This window comes from Rissa tridactyla, chromosome W (assembly GCF_028500815.1).
Source record: "Rissa tridactyla isolate bRisTri1 chromosome W, bRisTri1.patW.cur.20221130, whole genome shotgun sequence".
Taxonomy (NCBI): domain Eukaryota; kingdom Metazoa; phylum Chordata; class Aves; order Charadriiformes; family Laridae; genus Rissa; species Rissa tridactyla.
In genome coordinates, this window is record NC_071496.1 from 28,981,597 (window position 1) to 28,998,535 (window position 16,939).

At 40.9% G+C, this 16,939-nt stretch overlaps 1 protein-coding gene across 3 annotated transcripts in view; it reads left to right on the forward strand.

Moving 5' to 3' along the window:
* LOC128901988 (BDNF/NT-3 growth factors receptor-like) overlaps positions 1-16,939 on the forward strand; it is a 199,379-nt gene that overhangs the window by 112,440 nt on the left and 70,000 nt on the right. For all 3 annotated transcript variants that reach the window (XM_054184232.1, XM_054184233.1, XM_054184235.1), the window contains one exon: positions 8,506-8,694. In XM_054184232.1, the coding sequence (XP_054040207.1) occupies positions 8,506-8,694 (189 nt within the window). The remainder of the gene's footprint in view (positions 1-8,505; positions 8,695-16,939) is intronic.

Sequence of the window (16,939 nt, forward strand, 5' to 3'; positions counted from 1 at the left end):
AGGCTGGGTGGAGAATGGCTGGAGAGGAGCCCTGAGGAGGACTTGGAGGTGTTGGTTGATGAGAAGCTCAACATGAGCCGGCAATGTGCGCTCACAGCCCAGAAAGCCAAAGAGGGTAGATTTAGATTAGATGTTAGGAAGAAATTCTTTAGTCTGAGGGTGGTGAGACACCAGAACAAGTTGCCCAGGGAAGTTGTGGATGCTCCACCCCTGGAAGTGTTCAAGACCAGGCTGGATGGGGCTTTGAGCAACCTAGTCTAGTGGAAGGTAATACCTGCCCATGGCAGGGGGTTAGAACTAGATGATCTTAGATGATCTTTAATGTCCCTTCCAAGGACAGGCTGGGCGGAGAATGGACTGAGAATAGTCCTGAGGAAAAGGACTTGGGGGTGTTGGTGGATGAGAAGCTCAACATGAGCCAGCAGTGTAGCTGGCTACATTAGTAGCTCTGGAAAACTCTTCCAGATGTTTAATTTGAATGTGTGTGTGTAATTCCATTGATTTCAATGGGAAGACTCGCATACTTAAAGTTAACTTCTTTTGTATTTTCAGAATATGGCCTTAAATCCTAAAGCAGTAAATTGCAGAGTTGGCCCTGCAAATCTTATTTATGTATGTGGCTCCACTGACTTTACCAGAATCATTATGGATAGCATGAATTGTATACATAAAGGGGGCAATACTGTGTGTTAGTGCTTTTGGGTTTTGAACCACTGTCATCACTTACACATTCAGCTAGCAGTATTTACTCAATATATTCCATACTTTTGGTAAGAGTACAAATCTTTAGTAGGCTGAAATGCTGAGTCTGATCCAAGAGCAATAATAACAAACTATACTGTTGGTCCTGCAGACTATATACTTACACGCATACTTAACTGCTCAGAGGAGAGTACTATAATGAGTAAATTTAAACAAAGGTACAAGCATTTTGCAAGAACAGGGACTGCATTTAGACATAACATTACACATTCATTTTCATGATATTTACCTCTCCAGCCCTGACTTTATAATTTGATCTTTTTGATTTATGAAATTGTTATAAGAAAGATGATGGCTTTTGGTGGTGGTGGGTTTTTTAACATAAAGTTAGTTACGAAGACTAGCAGCAAAAGACTGAGATAAACCTATATATTTCTATGAATTTGGATTACATTTCTGTGATGTGATTTGATTCTAATTCCTTACAATTATGTTGAGTAAAAAAGAAGAGAGGATATTGCCTTGTTTCTTTTGTGATTGCTTTTCATTGTTTTTGCTTTTTAATTCCATCCGTTTTCACTCTTCCATTGTCTTTTTTTATTTTTTGCAGAGATCTTTTCCAGCATACACTGTCCTTCTCTTTCTACAGTACTGTATATTGTATGTTTTTTTTCTCCTGTCCTGATTCTTGTTCTTTCTCCATAAACTTACTCTTGCTTCACCTTTTAAGACTAGCAGTCCTTTGACTTTTTCCTTATATTTTCTGCAGTCTCTCACATCCAAACTCTTTCTTCCTGCTGTCCTCAAGTTTTGAAGATCTCCTTATTAGTCAAAAATATGTCCATATTTGCATTCTTCTGGGCCAGTGTAGTGAGATATTTCCTGTAAGTGGTTAGGGAAGGGGAGCTGCAGGTGCTACAGTGCTTTCTTCCCTTCTCCAAAATCTGTCCCAAAGATGTGTTCTTTAAAGAAGAGGGCAGAGCTGTAAGTCTAGTGGTGACCTAGGAATCATGGTGTCTTTGGTCACTCTGCACATAGCATGGTGATTTGAGGAGGGATGGCAGCAATTAAGGACATCCATCATAGTCACTCTTTGAAGTTAGATGTCAACAAGTGTTTTGCTGTTCCTCAGAAAAATATTGGGAACGTCTGCCTTTTTTTCCTCCCTAAGTCTATGTGGAAATGGTCTTATTTTATAGAGATAATAACTTTCTCTTCTGCTCACCAATTCTCTTTTAACTTTCTTTTAATTATTTTTTTTCAGACTTCTCGCTTATCGATAAATGTCCCCCCCCATTTAAATAACTTCTGATATCAATGGTCTGGCTCTAAATCAATAATGAATCATTTAGATCAGTAATATGTGAAGTAAAGTAAGTGAAGGTACATGGAGCATAAATCGGACCCTGAGCAGAGCTTGACACAGTAGCCCAGATTCCAGTCTTATGTTATGCCGAGACAAAGTCAACATATTTCAGTTATGTATTAATTTTTGTTTTAGCAGGGAAAAGACAAACTTGCAGAGTTGGAATTTGTCAGATGATTTTTGAAACATTTCATTTTATAAGGTAGTTCTTTCTGATTCATAACATTCATATGTACAAATGTGCACAGTTAATGATTTGGGATTTTTACACAATTTGTTTCTTGTAATTTATTTTGTAGTACTTTGCAGTTCATCTATATGGTATAGGAGTAAGTAGGTTTGACCTTCCAATATTTTAGCATGTACCGACACGGTATTTTGTTTTTTATGTAATCATGGAGGTAAATTTAATAAACCACAACTGATTTATGCACCACTGAAATGCATATATTTATATATATATATAAATAAAATTAAAAATATAATGTCCTTATATTTTTGTACTATATCTTTTTTATATTAGCCATTCAGTGCACTATTACTTAATGCAAATATTCTCAGAACCTTATGGATTACAGTACATGTTTTGTTACTAATTATGTCTCAATGAAGATGTTTAATGCTTGATGGAAGAAGACTGTGTGTTCCTAAAATGTTTTCTTTTCAGTATGTGGGCAGAGTCTCTTAAAGCTAAGGGAGCTAAACTTTAACATGGAGATTATAGTACCTGCTAGCTCCTGTTTTTCAGCTTGATTGTAAATGGCATTACTTATAACTGTAGAGATTCTGATCTGCCCAAATGATGTTGGTTTACAAAGGGCTCAGTTAATTAAGAATTCCTGACCTCTAAAATAAAGTGAGAATCAAAGTAAGAATCATGCAGGAATCATTAAGATGGTAAAAGTTGCTGAGCATCCAGGATTTTATATTAAAAACTTTTTTGTTTCACTGAGCAGTAAAGAAGTCTATGAAATGTTTAAAGGCAGAGGGTATTTTGTTTTTTTAGTTTGCCAGACATAAATGCATATTTCTAATGTTCTACTAGAAAGGATTTATTTATGCTAGAATTTACTTTAAATTGAGACAAGATGTTGAGCAGTTTGATAGGCAGATTAACTTTCAAATGGCTTGTAAAGTTGCAAGTCATTATCAGACAAATAAAAAATGTGTTCTTTCTGAAACCTTTCAAATTCAGCCCTCCTTTTCCTGTTGTATATTTAATATTTGCAATAATTTGAAAATTATTCATGGATTGGGCAGCTAAATATTTTGTTTAAGTTCATTTCAAAAAAATACCCTAAAAGCTTACCTGATAAGCAATGTCTGGCATGCTGGCTTGTCCCCATCACATCCATCCCTCCTCTGCAAGTCTATGTGATTGCATGAGTGAAAGGTTGAAAGATCAAACTCTTGCTAATTTTAATATCCTCAGCAACACTGCTATGAAAACCTAGCTTAGATAGCTTTTACATCTCTGGTAGAATGCAGCTAATCATACTGTCTTTAATCCTCTCCCTGGCAAAACTCCCATTGACTTCAGTGGGAGTTTTGTCTGAGCATGATCGGAGTCGGAATTTCAGGTTTTGGTCCTATATTAATTTCTCATTGAGAAAGAGAAATGGATTTTATAGATTTTCAGTTAACCATTAGGACTACCTGAAAGTCTCATTTTCTATAACACAGTGATATGAATATGGGCATTTACCTTTTTGTCATTGCCTCTTGGAAATAGTACAGATTTATTCCTTTAACCCATTCCTAACACAATTCATATGTAACTATATATTAGAGATACTGCCTTTCAGTGACAGAACTAAGTGCCACAGCAGCTCAAGACTTCATTTTTCAAAAAGGATGTCATCATTCTTAATACAAAGACATGGGTCCTGATTCATAGGGATTTTGCACCATTGTGATTATTTTCAGTTGACTTTAAGATGAAGAGAATTAGACTCTTGGTATTGCTGTTTCACATTTTCTGTTCATAGGATTTCATGCTTTATACTTTGTTTCACTTTTTCACCTCATCCCCAAATTTTATTTTATTTGTATTTTTTATCAACTAGCTAGTTGGAGCTCAGCACTCTATTCTGGCTTTTAAAAAAAACAACTGAAAAGCCTCATCAGATAAAATGAGTATGCTGTAGAAAAATCTTCAGAGAAAATGGGTCCTTTCTAAAGACTGTGAAAATTAAAAACTTTTAATTTATTGAAATCATAGTATAAATGTGTACATCCCAGAGCAGGGAGTACTAAGTGACTATGTTCCTGCACTGAAGTCTGATACTTGGATATTTAGTATGGGTGGGTGTGCATGAAGTAAGGACATGCATTTTTTTGTGCATGTGGGAAGTGCACATCTGCCTCTCACAGTCTAGTCCTTTGCAACCCATTTGTATGTGACTGTTGCAGACTCCAATTTTGAATCCAGTCCAGTGCAAGAAAGGATGGTGGCTGTGTACGGTTTGTTTTGTTTTGCAGTCTGAAGACAAGATTCTTTTTAGACATACACTAATTAGAAAAGTTCATAGAGTCTTTTACATCAGTCAGTGCTAATGCTCTGCATGTGTTCATTAGATTCATATAGAATTACAAAACCGTTATACTCTGCATTATAGTATTTGCCTCTAATGGCCAGGAATAAGGCTGTATTATCAGCTTCCTTTATGAGGTCCTTGTTGAGAGTATTTGATTTCCATGTAAATCTGTTCTGATGAAGTTGTTGCTAAGAAGCAACCATGACTGAATTTTTTGTAAAAGACAAAGTGACACTCTGAGAACAAATGTCACCCTGAAATACTTGAATATAACAAGTACTAATGCTATTTTATGTGAACATATAAATTGCAGCACCACAGGAGGCCATGCCCAGAATTGTGACCTGAATGTACTAGATGTTGCAAATCCAGGGACATGTTAGAAAAAGAAAGGCTAGACAAGCCAGAAGTGGTCAAGAGAGAAGTTATTAAGGAGAGAGGTAAAACTCTTCAGAAAGGAAGAAGGTAGTAAACGAGTAGAAGGGGCATATCAGAAAAAAAATCAACCGAGAATACTTGTTAAAGGTCTCAATCAATGTAGAAATTATTTATGAAAATATTTCATACACCATCTTGAAAATAATGAAACATTGCTTTATTTAGAGCCCCGCAAAATAAAAACTATCATACTTCCAATGTTTTAGCAAAACCTCATTGTAGTTTTGTGGCTATCTCCAGGATGGCTGACCTGCCTGGTATGGTACAAGCAGCGTTCTATGTAGGGCATTTTCATGCTTGCCATGGAAACAATTGCAAGGAAACCTGGCAGAAGACAGGTGGTAGGATGGAATCTCCAGTAGATGAGGCATCATGTGGCAGGGAGGAGGAGGAGGTGGCTGCGAACATCAGTAGAGGACCAACATCTAGAGGCAAGTCAGCCAACTTGTGGAGCTAATCCTATAGCTTGTGAGTGACACTGCTGGGACATGCCAAAATTTGAAGTGATGCCTTTCTATGCACAGTTGCCCTTTGCTCTGCTGTAGTAATTTTTAGGTGTGCATTTGAAGAGGATTTTGAGTATTTGATGCTTCACTGCTTGGGAAAGAAGTGTGTTGTTCTGAGGCAATTCTGTATTTTTGATCTGAAGCTGTATTGGCAGGGATATTCTTCCAAACAGTCCATCCAGCTCCCTTCCTTCTTCAAAGCTGAGTTATTTTTAAACAATGTCCCAAAAGATCTAGTTGAGCACAATCCTAAAAAGCTATAACCACGTTAAAGCAAAGTAATTGCTTTTCTTCCCTTTATGATTTCTTATAGATGCAGACACTGAAATAGATGCAGCTGCTGAAATGATTTCTGTGACAGACACAAAAGGAATCAGTTTCACTATTGCTAAGTAATTTAATGTCAATTGGGGAAAAAAATATCAGGGACTATACTCTGGAAAGAAAGAAAGTTGCCACTTGCCTTGTGCTCACTGAAGGCCAATTTTGGACAGCCTCTCTTCTGTGCTGAAGCTTCCTGCCTTTCCAGCAGCCCTCTTCCAAAAGCCGAATGCTGCCTCCCAAGCACATGCGAAATTTAAGTCATCAAGACCCAAAGCCTGTTTACAGGAAAATATCGCAGTGCTTGGCAAGTAGTTGGTGGACTGTTAGTTCACCGGCTTCCCATGTCCTCCTTTTCAGGTGTAGATGGGCCTTGGGATTTTGTTTTGAAAGCCTGTTTTCAAGGCTGGGGAATGCTTAGAGATGAAGAGGGTTGTGAATCAATGCAAGTCTGAGAAATCTTTAGTTGGGCTGTAGGATCATCTAAATAAGAGTTGAGTAAACAGTGATACTACATTTCTGCAGACATTGTTTATAATTTGAGCACGGTATGTGAGTTTATTTTGTGTAATCATTCAATTTTGCTTCTGTGCAGAATGTCATGTTTAAGGTTAGCTAGTGTGGATTAAAAAAAAAAAAGCAGCCTTGGTATTAGTATTCCATTTGATAAATTGCAGAGATCTAGGCTTCACTTACATTTGTCAACAGTGACTTTCCAGTGAAGTACAAAGCATTTGAAAAATTGCTTCTAATGTTTCAAGCCAGTGGAGGAAGTACTTTTTCAAACAATGAGACGATTTTCCGCATGCACCGTTAAAACAATTAGGGAGAAAAGAAAGCAGGTTAGGGGGTGGGAGTATGCTTGAGCCTCTAAAGCAATGGTTGAAATAGCCACGTGCCAAATTATTTACGTTTTATTCATAGAATCATAGAATGTGTTGGGTTGCAAGGGACCTTTAAAGGTCATCTAGTCCAACCCCCCCTGCAGTAAGCAGGGACAGCTTTAACTAGATCAGATTGCTCAGAGCCTCATTAAGCCTGACCTTGAATGTCTCCAGGGATGTAAGTCATGCTATGTAATGATAAAGTGCTCTTGTTATGATATTGTGAACCACAAAAATGTAAGAATCTAAGTTTCTTTTCTTTAATGCTGCCCTTTCTTGGCCGATGTGTCTGGGCCTGTCCTGGTTCTTATCTTGTTCCTTAATTGTGTGTGTGTGGTATATCCTCCCCATCTTTTCTCCTGCCTTCCGTGAAGCATCCACAAGATCTGCTGTTGGTCCCCATCCTCTCTCCCTCTGCATCCCCCGACTTTCCTGCAACCACAGATGCCATCTATGTGCAGGTGATACTCAGATCCCCATCTTGCCTCTGCAGTGTCCTCTTCTGTTCAACCTAAAACCTGTCTGGGGCTCCAAAGGAGTGGCTGTCAACTCAGAGTAGACACAGCTTTTTGTCTTCCCCAGTCGTCTCTGCTGCTCCCTTCTTTGATTGCTGTGAACGCTGCTGTCGCCCTGCCTGTCACTTTTGCCTGCAGGACAAACACAGGTGTCATCTGAGGATGCCGTTCTAGGAGACGTGAATACTATGCCAAAATCCCTGGTTAGCATGGATGGAGAATGATCTGAAAACTAATATTTGTAGTGTCTGTCAGCTCTTCAATGGCAAATTAGGCAAAATGTCATTGTTTAATGGTGATGCTGATTTTCTTTGAATTCCGAATGTAAACTGGAGGATATAACATAGAATTAGCTAGCAGGGGTTAAATCACAAGAGTTCAAATGTTATCTGCTCTGATCTTGGTGTTAGATCAAAGGTTCCTGTAGCTCTCATTAGTGGAACTCTGCTAAGCAGGTTGGTTATTTTTACCCATTTATAAGGTTTTATCTCCATGGTGTTTTCATTAAAAATACAAAGCACAAACTGAGAAAAAGCCGAAAATTGTCACTAAATTACTGATCAAAATAAACCTCTCCTTCTGGAGGTCACTAGACTTGGGCATTGATGGGGCCTCATAAGGCAGAGAAATGTTCCCCTGGGCTGGACAAGCCCCTGTGAAATGACCCCAGATGTCACAGTGATGTGGGAAGAGTGTTTCCCACTGCTCTTCTGAGTGTCTGCCTTGCACCTACTGGGACTGTGCAAATTGTCCTCTGGATTTTGGTGCTCAGCCATTTTGTCCTTCAGGAATCATACAGCTTCACATGTTAGCATGAACCCATCTCCTCCATGTCTGTTATGTTATAATGTCACCTCAAATGGAAGGTGGATGTTTGCCAGCTTTGTGGGAAAAGGAATTATTGCAGTGTGATGAGAGTAGGGCGTAAGGTTAAAAAGTGTGTATTTTATAGCTTATTTCTGAGAATGATAGGATTTCATCAAATTTTGAGATCTTTCACAGTGACACAGTATGCTAGACCCTGATGTATTTAGTCTAGGTGATCTCTATTACAAAAATTTGTATCACATTCCCACTATTAATGACCAGACGTATAAAATTCCTGAGGTAAAATCAGCAAAGGACATAAAGAGAACTCTTGACTACTGGGATGGAGGACAAAAAAAGGAGAAAAAGAATTGTCTGAGGGAGAGAAAATGTTCTGAGTTACAGGAGAATCTTTGTTTCTATCTCTAGGTCCTTCTTCAGTTATCAGCAACGATGATGATTCGGCAAGTCCCCTTCGTCACATCTCAAATGGCAGTAACACTCCATCTCCTTCTGAGGGGGATCCTGATGCAGTCATCATTGGGATGACAAAGATTCCTATAATTGAAAATCCCCAGTACTTTGGAATTGCCAAAAGTCAGCTCAAGCCAGACAACTGTAAGTACAAATGCCTATATGTAGTTCCGTCATTCTTTATTTTTTTTTTTTGGTGCAAGTGCTGGGGCTCCTTAGCAGTGCTAATAGAAAAATGGTGTAAAGTCCTGGGAGTAGAAGGGTGGAGTTAAAATGTATGCAATTCATTAAGGAGTACTTTGGTACATGGGATGAACTGATTTACATCTGTCAAAGCCAAATTCAGCCCTTGTGATGAATGAATGAACTCAGCAGTGTTAGGCTCAAAGCCCAATCTGTATTCCATCAAAGTCACTGGTAGTCATTCCACTATTTTCAGTGGTCTTTGTCCAGTCCTATGCACCTAATGTATTCTTGGGGTAAAACACATCCTGGGTCAGAACCAGAAGTCAATATTTGCATTTGCGACTAAAACAGTGTTGATAACACACCAGTGTTTTGGCTGTTACTGAACAATGCTTGTATAGCATCAAGGCTTTCTCTTCCTTCCCCCCCTTCCCCCAGCGAGTAGGCTGGAGGTGGACAACAGGTTGGGAGGGGATATAGCCAGGACAGCTGACCCAAATTGACTAAAGGGATATTTCATACCATATGATATTATGCTCAGCAATAAAAGCTCAGCGAAAGGAGGAAGAAGGGAGGATGTTTGTAGTTATGGTATTTGTCTTCTCAGGCAACTGCTATGTGTGCTGAGACCCTGCTTCCCAGGAAGTGTCTAAATATCTGCCTGCTGGTGGAAAATAGTGATTGAATTCCTCTTTTTGCTTTGCTTGCACACACAGCTTTTGCTTTCCCTTTTAAACTGTCATTATCTCAATCCATGAGTCTTCTTGCCTTCCTTCTATTTTCTCCCTGTCCCAGGAGTGAGCAAGAGCCTGTTGGCTGGGTTTAATGCACCACAACGTGAAATGCTGATTTTTGAAGCAGCAATCAACACTGAAGCAAATAACTGAAAAAATATCTAAAGAATATTGTAATTAATACTAACTGCACTACTTACTATTTTTCACCTGTTCATTAATGTATTTATTTAACTGTTTTAGAGAAGGTTCTTTCTACCTCTTTATGCTGTGAAATTGTGCATACATTTCTGAAGTGTTGCTGGAGCCTGATCTGCTTCTCTGAGAAGTCATTCTAAAGATTGCTAGTGCAGTTGGTGAGCATTGGATGTGCAACTAAGTGATATACATATCTGTATCCTGCCTGATTTAGCTTCACAGCACAAACTGTAGTTTAAGGGCATACAATCTAGATCAGAAACCTTTTCCTCCATCTTTGTATAGCTTAAATACTATAATAGGTGACTTCCTTGATCTGTGCATGGGTGCATGCATGCATATGTGTGTGCAGGACTTCAAAGGGTGTAAAGACTGATGCCAGGCTACCTATTTGTCTTGTGAACATTGACACTAATCCACATCTTGATATTTGCACTAAGCACAATCCACATAAGGATCTTCCTGCAGTACAACAGGAGGCATTTTCCTGCATTTTTATTATACATTCCCGATGTTCTCTCTTAACATAATTTTGTTGTGTGGCACTATTTTTTAATTAGAAATAACCCGTAATCTCTTCTACCAGAGGGCATTTGAATAATCTGACATAGCATAAGCAATGGAATGCATTAGTCACCGAATTGCTGATACTTGATCAGCACAAGAAAGATGTTATATAGATGCATTAATTCCTGTGAAAAACAGAAGCCACTAGGGAATCACAAATGGGCAACATGTCCACTAGAGCTCTCTAATGTTATATAAAAGGACATGCTTTTAAAAGAGGCTCCTGTACCTCTACTCCCAGCTGCATTAAACATTACAAACAAACAAATATCAGTGACTACACAGTATTTCACTTTCAGCATTAATGCTGAAACAACATACATGGTGTTCTGTGAAAAAAAATCAAACCCCCAAACTGTACCAAACACAGAATTCTCTCACATTTAGTAAGCTGCATATTAAATACAGAAGCATTAACTCACAGATGACTAGTACTAACTTGCGACGAGCGAGGGAAACAAGCAGTCGACTCAATATGAGTGATAAAGCAAGCTTCAGCTTTATTGCAGCTTCATCAGACTTCTATACTCTTATACTTAGATATACCTATTTGTCTTACAACTATTGGCTGTGCGCTAAAGATTACATTATTCATACTCCTCCTACATGCGGTTTCTTGGGTCCAGGTTTGTTCCTGTTCTCTCACAGTCTACTTTCTCAAAGTTGTTTATCTGACTTAAGCAAAGTCAGCACGTCCTTCAGCATCTTCCTTATCAGCGTAACTCGGAGTTTTCCATGCAGGCAGGCATAGCTTACTTCTGACAATCCTGCATGGCGCCGTGCCCGTTCTCATATAGCCATTCCTCAACAATTCCCCCTTTTTCTTTTTGTACTGATTGTACAATCAACACGGTATTGTTAACATGTAGTAGGTTGCGTAAAATACAATGATATGCAATTTTCACTACAATAATTATCACTATCAAAATCAGTAAGCAAGCTAGATATGATTTCAGTTGTGAGGTTTATCTGTTTACTTGCCCAACACCCTATCTTATTCAGCATATTTAATGCCGTTGCTGTTCCTAGCGAAGGAAGAATACTTAGCCCTATTCTTTGTCCAAGATTCGAAAATGTTATATGGTCGTCACAGGAGGGAGTGAAGGTATGAACTGTTCTCTTGGCTCTGTGTTTCCTGTGTGCTCTGCTCACTGTGTCTTTGGCTGTATGCAGGCCTCTGCTCGTAGATCTGTCACATCTCCCCCTTTTTTATTTAACACCAGACCATTTATTAACAAGGTCGCCATGACTTGTGCTTCTACTCGTTGTGACGCTCTTAGCCGGTTATATACTAAACACAATTAAAAACAGAATCAAAAAGAACCCTGCTAAGGCAATAAATACCCAGATTCCTAAATTTAGCCCAGAAAGCAAATTTCTTTGGATTTACCCACGAGAAATCCTTTTGTAATATTTCAAATACATTGCGGTTGCTGACAGCACAAGCGACCCTGGAAAAACAATTGCGGTAACATTTCAATCATCATAGTTACTGGTTTTGAAAAGGTATGTGGCAAAAATACCCACTCTAATGCAGTCAGGCTCTTTGCGAGTGCATCATCCCACTGTCCTGTCAGGGCATAAAGTTGAAATTCTTGTAGGAAGGTGTTCAATGCGTCTTGCAGCAGTAGTAGACTATATCTTATCTTGCAACATGCTGAAATGCCTTCGGAGCTGTTGGGGTTAATGAACATAGAACTTATGGGGGGGGGGGTGGGGGGTGGGGGCAGACACAGTGCTTCAGGGCATCCCCTGTATCTTCAAAGTGTGCTCATGTCTCTCTCCCCCTACCTGACCCGAGACAGCCCCCCTCTATCCTGCACTGGACTGAGTGGAGAAGTACAGGCTAGAGTCGCTGCATGCATGGCCAGCGCACGCAGCGAGTCCCACCAGACTCTCCTGCACTGGATTGAGTAGAAAAGTACAGGGTAGAGTCGCTGCACACGTGGCCAGCGTATGCAGCGAGTCTCACCAAACTCATGATCCAGCTTTGCTAACAGCGGCTGTCTGATACGTGACTACATTGTTGTAATCCCTTCTCGTTATCTTCTTCTGTGAAGGTCAGGTTCTCATGGATACACACATAGTTTTTAGAGCAACATATGCTACAACTCGTACAAGGGTACGATGCAAAGTGGCATTTATAGCTGATCATATAATGCTTATTAAACACGGCAAACAGCATACTCAACATAACAGACAAATTCCTTCCACACAGGCGATGAGTATAATTTGCTTCAACCAACCCCACCCCCAAGTCCATCCAGCAAAGAGATTTCACCCAGTGGTCTCCACAAGTTGCTGGTTCGGTCGGTGCAGTTCCTGCAGCTGGGCATGGATGGATTTGGAGTGGTCACTTAGATTCACACAATACAGTCCTTTAAAATCTTGACAACCATGTCCGTGAGCTAAAAGCAAAAAATCAGTAGCAGCTCTGTTTTGCAACATCGCATATCGAATACTATCTACATCTAGCAATACCTCAGAAATAGCGGTACTAGTAGCATTGTTAAACTTATCCTTGGCAGCAAGAGAGTCCTTGTTATCACGAATCCTTGGCAGCAAAAGAGTCCTTGTTAGCAAGAGCGCATGCGGACTCCCTGTTCTTGCTGGTACTGTGCTTTGATCTTCTTCCACAACAGGCCAAGATTCTCAAGCAGCTGGATAAGGTGTCCCTGAGTCCATTACAGGCTTATGTCATCCAAATGTTTTTCTTGCCAGCACCCGAGACTGAATAACAATTGGTGTGATATATGTGCTTTCCAGCACCCAGGTGCGAGTCCCTTGAGTGTATTTACAATCCTCCTCGCCGATCTTCCGTTGCTTTCCCATATTCCACCCCCTTGCTCAAGAGACCGCTTCTGCTGGGGTTCATTTTAGTCTCGCAGGGTATAACACAGAGCAATCTACTAAGGCATGCAATAACATATACACATATAGGAAAAACCCAAAACCATCTCTCTATGGTACTGCTTTGAATCAGGTGTCCTATTTCTCTTTTTCTGATGCTTTCTCGTAATGCTTATAGCATACTTTTGTGCTAACGTGGCACATTTCCCATCTAATTGTTCCTGTTTGGTTTCTTTTCTTTTTTTTTTTTCTTTTTTTTTCCTCTTTTTTTTCTCTTTTTTTGTTTTTTCTTTTTTTTTCCTTTTTTTTTTCTTTTTTCTTTTTTCTTTTTTCTTTTTTTCTTTTTCTTTTTTTTTCTTTTCTTTTTTTTTTCCCATCACTTACGACTGACATAAAAGTCTGCCTTTGCAACAAGAGCTCAGTTTCTCATTTTTCCTTAAGTTTCTCATTTTCCTACAGAGCATCCTATAGATTTTGGCTCAACTCCTTTTCCCAATCAACCATGATCTTATAGACAAACAACAAACAACCAGCGATACGCCCTGCACGGGCGAGCCGTTTCTGAGAGTGTAAACGTGTCGGCTGGTGAAAACTCCCCCAATATTTCAGGACTTCCATCGGTTCTACAGCCCATCCTGGTGTATCTACCTGGGGCGCGCTCGCCTTACGTCTAAACACTGTGTATATACAAACTTCTTCACTTGACGGAGTGTCAGCCCTAGATGCATACGAGAACAGTACCACACCGGGCAGAACACCTGCTCAAGTGGAGTCACCTAACGACACTGCACACAACAAAAAGCAAACAGTAGCACACATGCTGATCAGCAGGTATAAGCTGGCGCCCACACACACTTACACAGCAGACATACAAAACCAGCACTTCTATCTCAGGGAGACGACTGGGGAGGGGAGGGGGCGAGGCGGGCAATGGCAGGAGCAAAACAGCTCCGGCTCTGTCCTCCTCTGCTGACATTCTGCCTCCTCCATCGGCCTCAGGTGGAGCAGAGGGGATCAGCAGGGGATCGTCCCAGACCTTCGGACCTGGCCTGTTCGATCCCCCTCCCGTGGGTTGTAATGCTGCAAAAGCCCCGGCCACTGTGGCTTGCTCCGCCTTCATATCTTGTAAGGTCGATAACACCAACCACCATGTCGTCGCTAACGGTGATGCCTCTTTGTCTCCTTTATTTATCACTTCCCACATTTTTTTCCCAACAGCCTCCCATATATCTGGTTTAAAAGCTGTCTGGGGCTCTGGTGCAAATCCGTTCTCTCTGCACCAGGTTAACAACCTTCGGAGCATACGCTCATCGTATTTCACCCCTCTCTTAGAGAGGATATGCAGGAGAAGTCTTAATATAGCCCCTTCTTCTTTTGTTACTTGTTGCCCCATCTCCTGCCCAATTTAATCAGTTTGAGTAACAGTTTTGCTGGTGTTTCAATCCCTCTCTTAGACCATAGCTGTGCCTAAAGGGCTTACTCCCCGCTTTTCTAAAAAGCATTTTAAAATTTCGAAAGCTACCTCTCTATCCATCGCGCGTTGTGTAGACCTTCTTAATTATCCGGTCACTTGCAGCCTTTCCCTTTTGTGTAGACCTTCTTAATTATCCGGTCATTTGCAGCCTTTTCCCTTTGGTAGCCTTCACTCGGACGGCGAACCCCTTCTTTATTATCCTGGGTCCAAGCACGGATCAGACACGTCTTGTCACTGATCTTCTGCTCCCTGGTCGCTGCTACCAGTGCTTCTCCGAGCTCGCTGTCCGGTGGAGAACAAGGAGTGGGGTCCCTGTTCGGGCGCCACTTGCGACGAGCGAGGGAAACAAGCAGTCGACTCAATATGAGTGATAAAGCAAGCTTCAGCTTTATTGCAGCTTCATCAGACTTTTATACTCATACTTAGATATGCCTATTTGTCTTACAACTATTGGCTGTGCGCTAAAGATTACATTATTCATACTCCTCCTACATGCGGTTTCTTGGGTCCAGGTTTGTTCCTGTTCTCTCACAGTCTACTTTCTCAAAGTTGTTTATCTGACTTAAGCAAAGTCAGCACGTCCTTCAGCATCTTCCTTATCAGCGTAACTCGGAGTTTTCCATGCAGGCAGGCATAGCTTACTTCTGACAATCCTGCATGGCGCCGTGCCCGTTCTCATATAGCCATTCCTCAACACTAACTGGGTCCTGATCCTGAAAATACAGAAGTCTATGTTTGGTTTTGTGTGCTGCAATGAAACCCACATGGTGTCAAGGAAACTAATCACGGTACATGAAGTTCAGCTTGTGCATAAATGTTTGCAGGATGAGGGCTCGAGACTTTGCTGTGGTGCTCCTGGGAGATGTGCAGAGCTGATGCTCTGCATTCTGCTACATTGCCATGGTGGTCCAAATCTTTGTGTTTTTATTGTTTTAGCAAAGATAATCAGGTAAACAGCAGTAGTATATAAATTGAGTCAGATATCTTCTACCACACTGAGCATCTGTCCAATAAAGAGGGTCATTTAAATTGTCAAGGACAAAAAAGGTCTTCCCATAAATAATTTCACATACTCTCTTTCTCTCTTAGTTCTCTTGCCAGATATCTGTTTCTGAATATAGTGTTTCAGGCTCAATTGCAAAGTACTGGAATTGCATGTGTTTAAAAGAAAATAAAAAAAATTAATGCAATCAATTTCATTTGAAATTCCATCAGTGTATCAATAAATCAGTACTTGTCACAGAATGGTTGAGGTTGGAAGGGACCTCCGGAAGTCATCTGGTCCAACCATCCTGCTCAAGCAGGGCCACCTAGAGCCCGTTGCTCAGGACTGTGCCCAGGCAGCTTTTGAGTATCTCCAAGGAGGGACACTCCACAAGCTCCCTGGGCAACCTGTCCTAGAGCTCAGTCACCCTCACAGTAAAAAAGTGTTTCCTTATGTTCAGACAGAACCTCCTGTGTTTCAGTTTGTGCCCATTGCCTGTCACTGAGCACCACTGAAAAGAGCCTGCCTTCCTCTTCTTTGCACCTTCCCTTCAGGTATTTATATACATTGATAAGATCACCCCCACCCTCCCAAGCCTTCTCTTTTATAGGCCTAATGCAGCCCCAGATACCATTAGCCTTCTTTGTGGCAAGGGCACATTGCTGGCCCATGTTCAACTTGGTGCCCACCAGGACCCATCAGGGCCTTTTCTGCAAAGCTACTTTACAGCTGGGTGGCCCCCAGCATGTAATGGTGCATGGGGCTGTTCCTCCCCAGGTGCAGGACTTTGCATTTCTCCTTGTTGAACTTCATGAGGTTCCTGTCAGCCCATTTGTCCAGCCCATTGAGGTGTCTCTGAATGGCAGCATGACCCTCTGACATACCATCCACTCCTCATAGTTTGGTGTCATCAGCAAACTTGCTGAGGGTACACTCTGACCCATCATCCAGATCATTAATGAAGACGTTAAACAAGACTGGACCCAGTATTAACCCCTGGGGTACACTGCTAGCTCCTGGCCTCCAACTAGATTTTGTTCCACTAATCACCACCCTCTGGGCCTGGTTGTTCAGACAGCTTTTGAACTACCTCACTGTCTGCTCATCCAGCCCATATACATCAACAGCTTCTCCATGAGGATCTTATGGGAGATGGTGTCAAAAGCCTTCCTAAAGTCAAGGTAGACAATATCCAATACTCTCTCTTCATCTACAGGGACAGTCATTTCATCATAGAAGGTTATCAAGTTGGTCAAGCATGACTTCCCCTTCGTGATCCCTCCCAATGGCTACCTTGTTCTTCATGTGGACATGGTTTCCTGGAAATGGTTTCCAGGATTAGCTGCTCCATCACCTTCCCAGGGATTGAGGTGAGTCTGGCCAGACTGTAGTTCC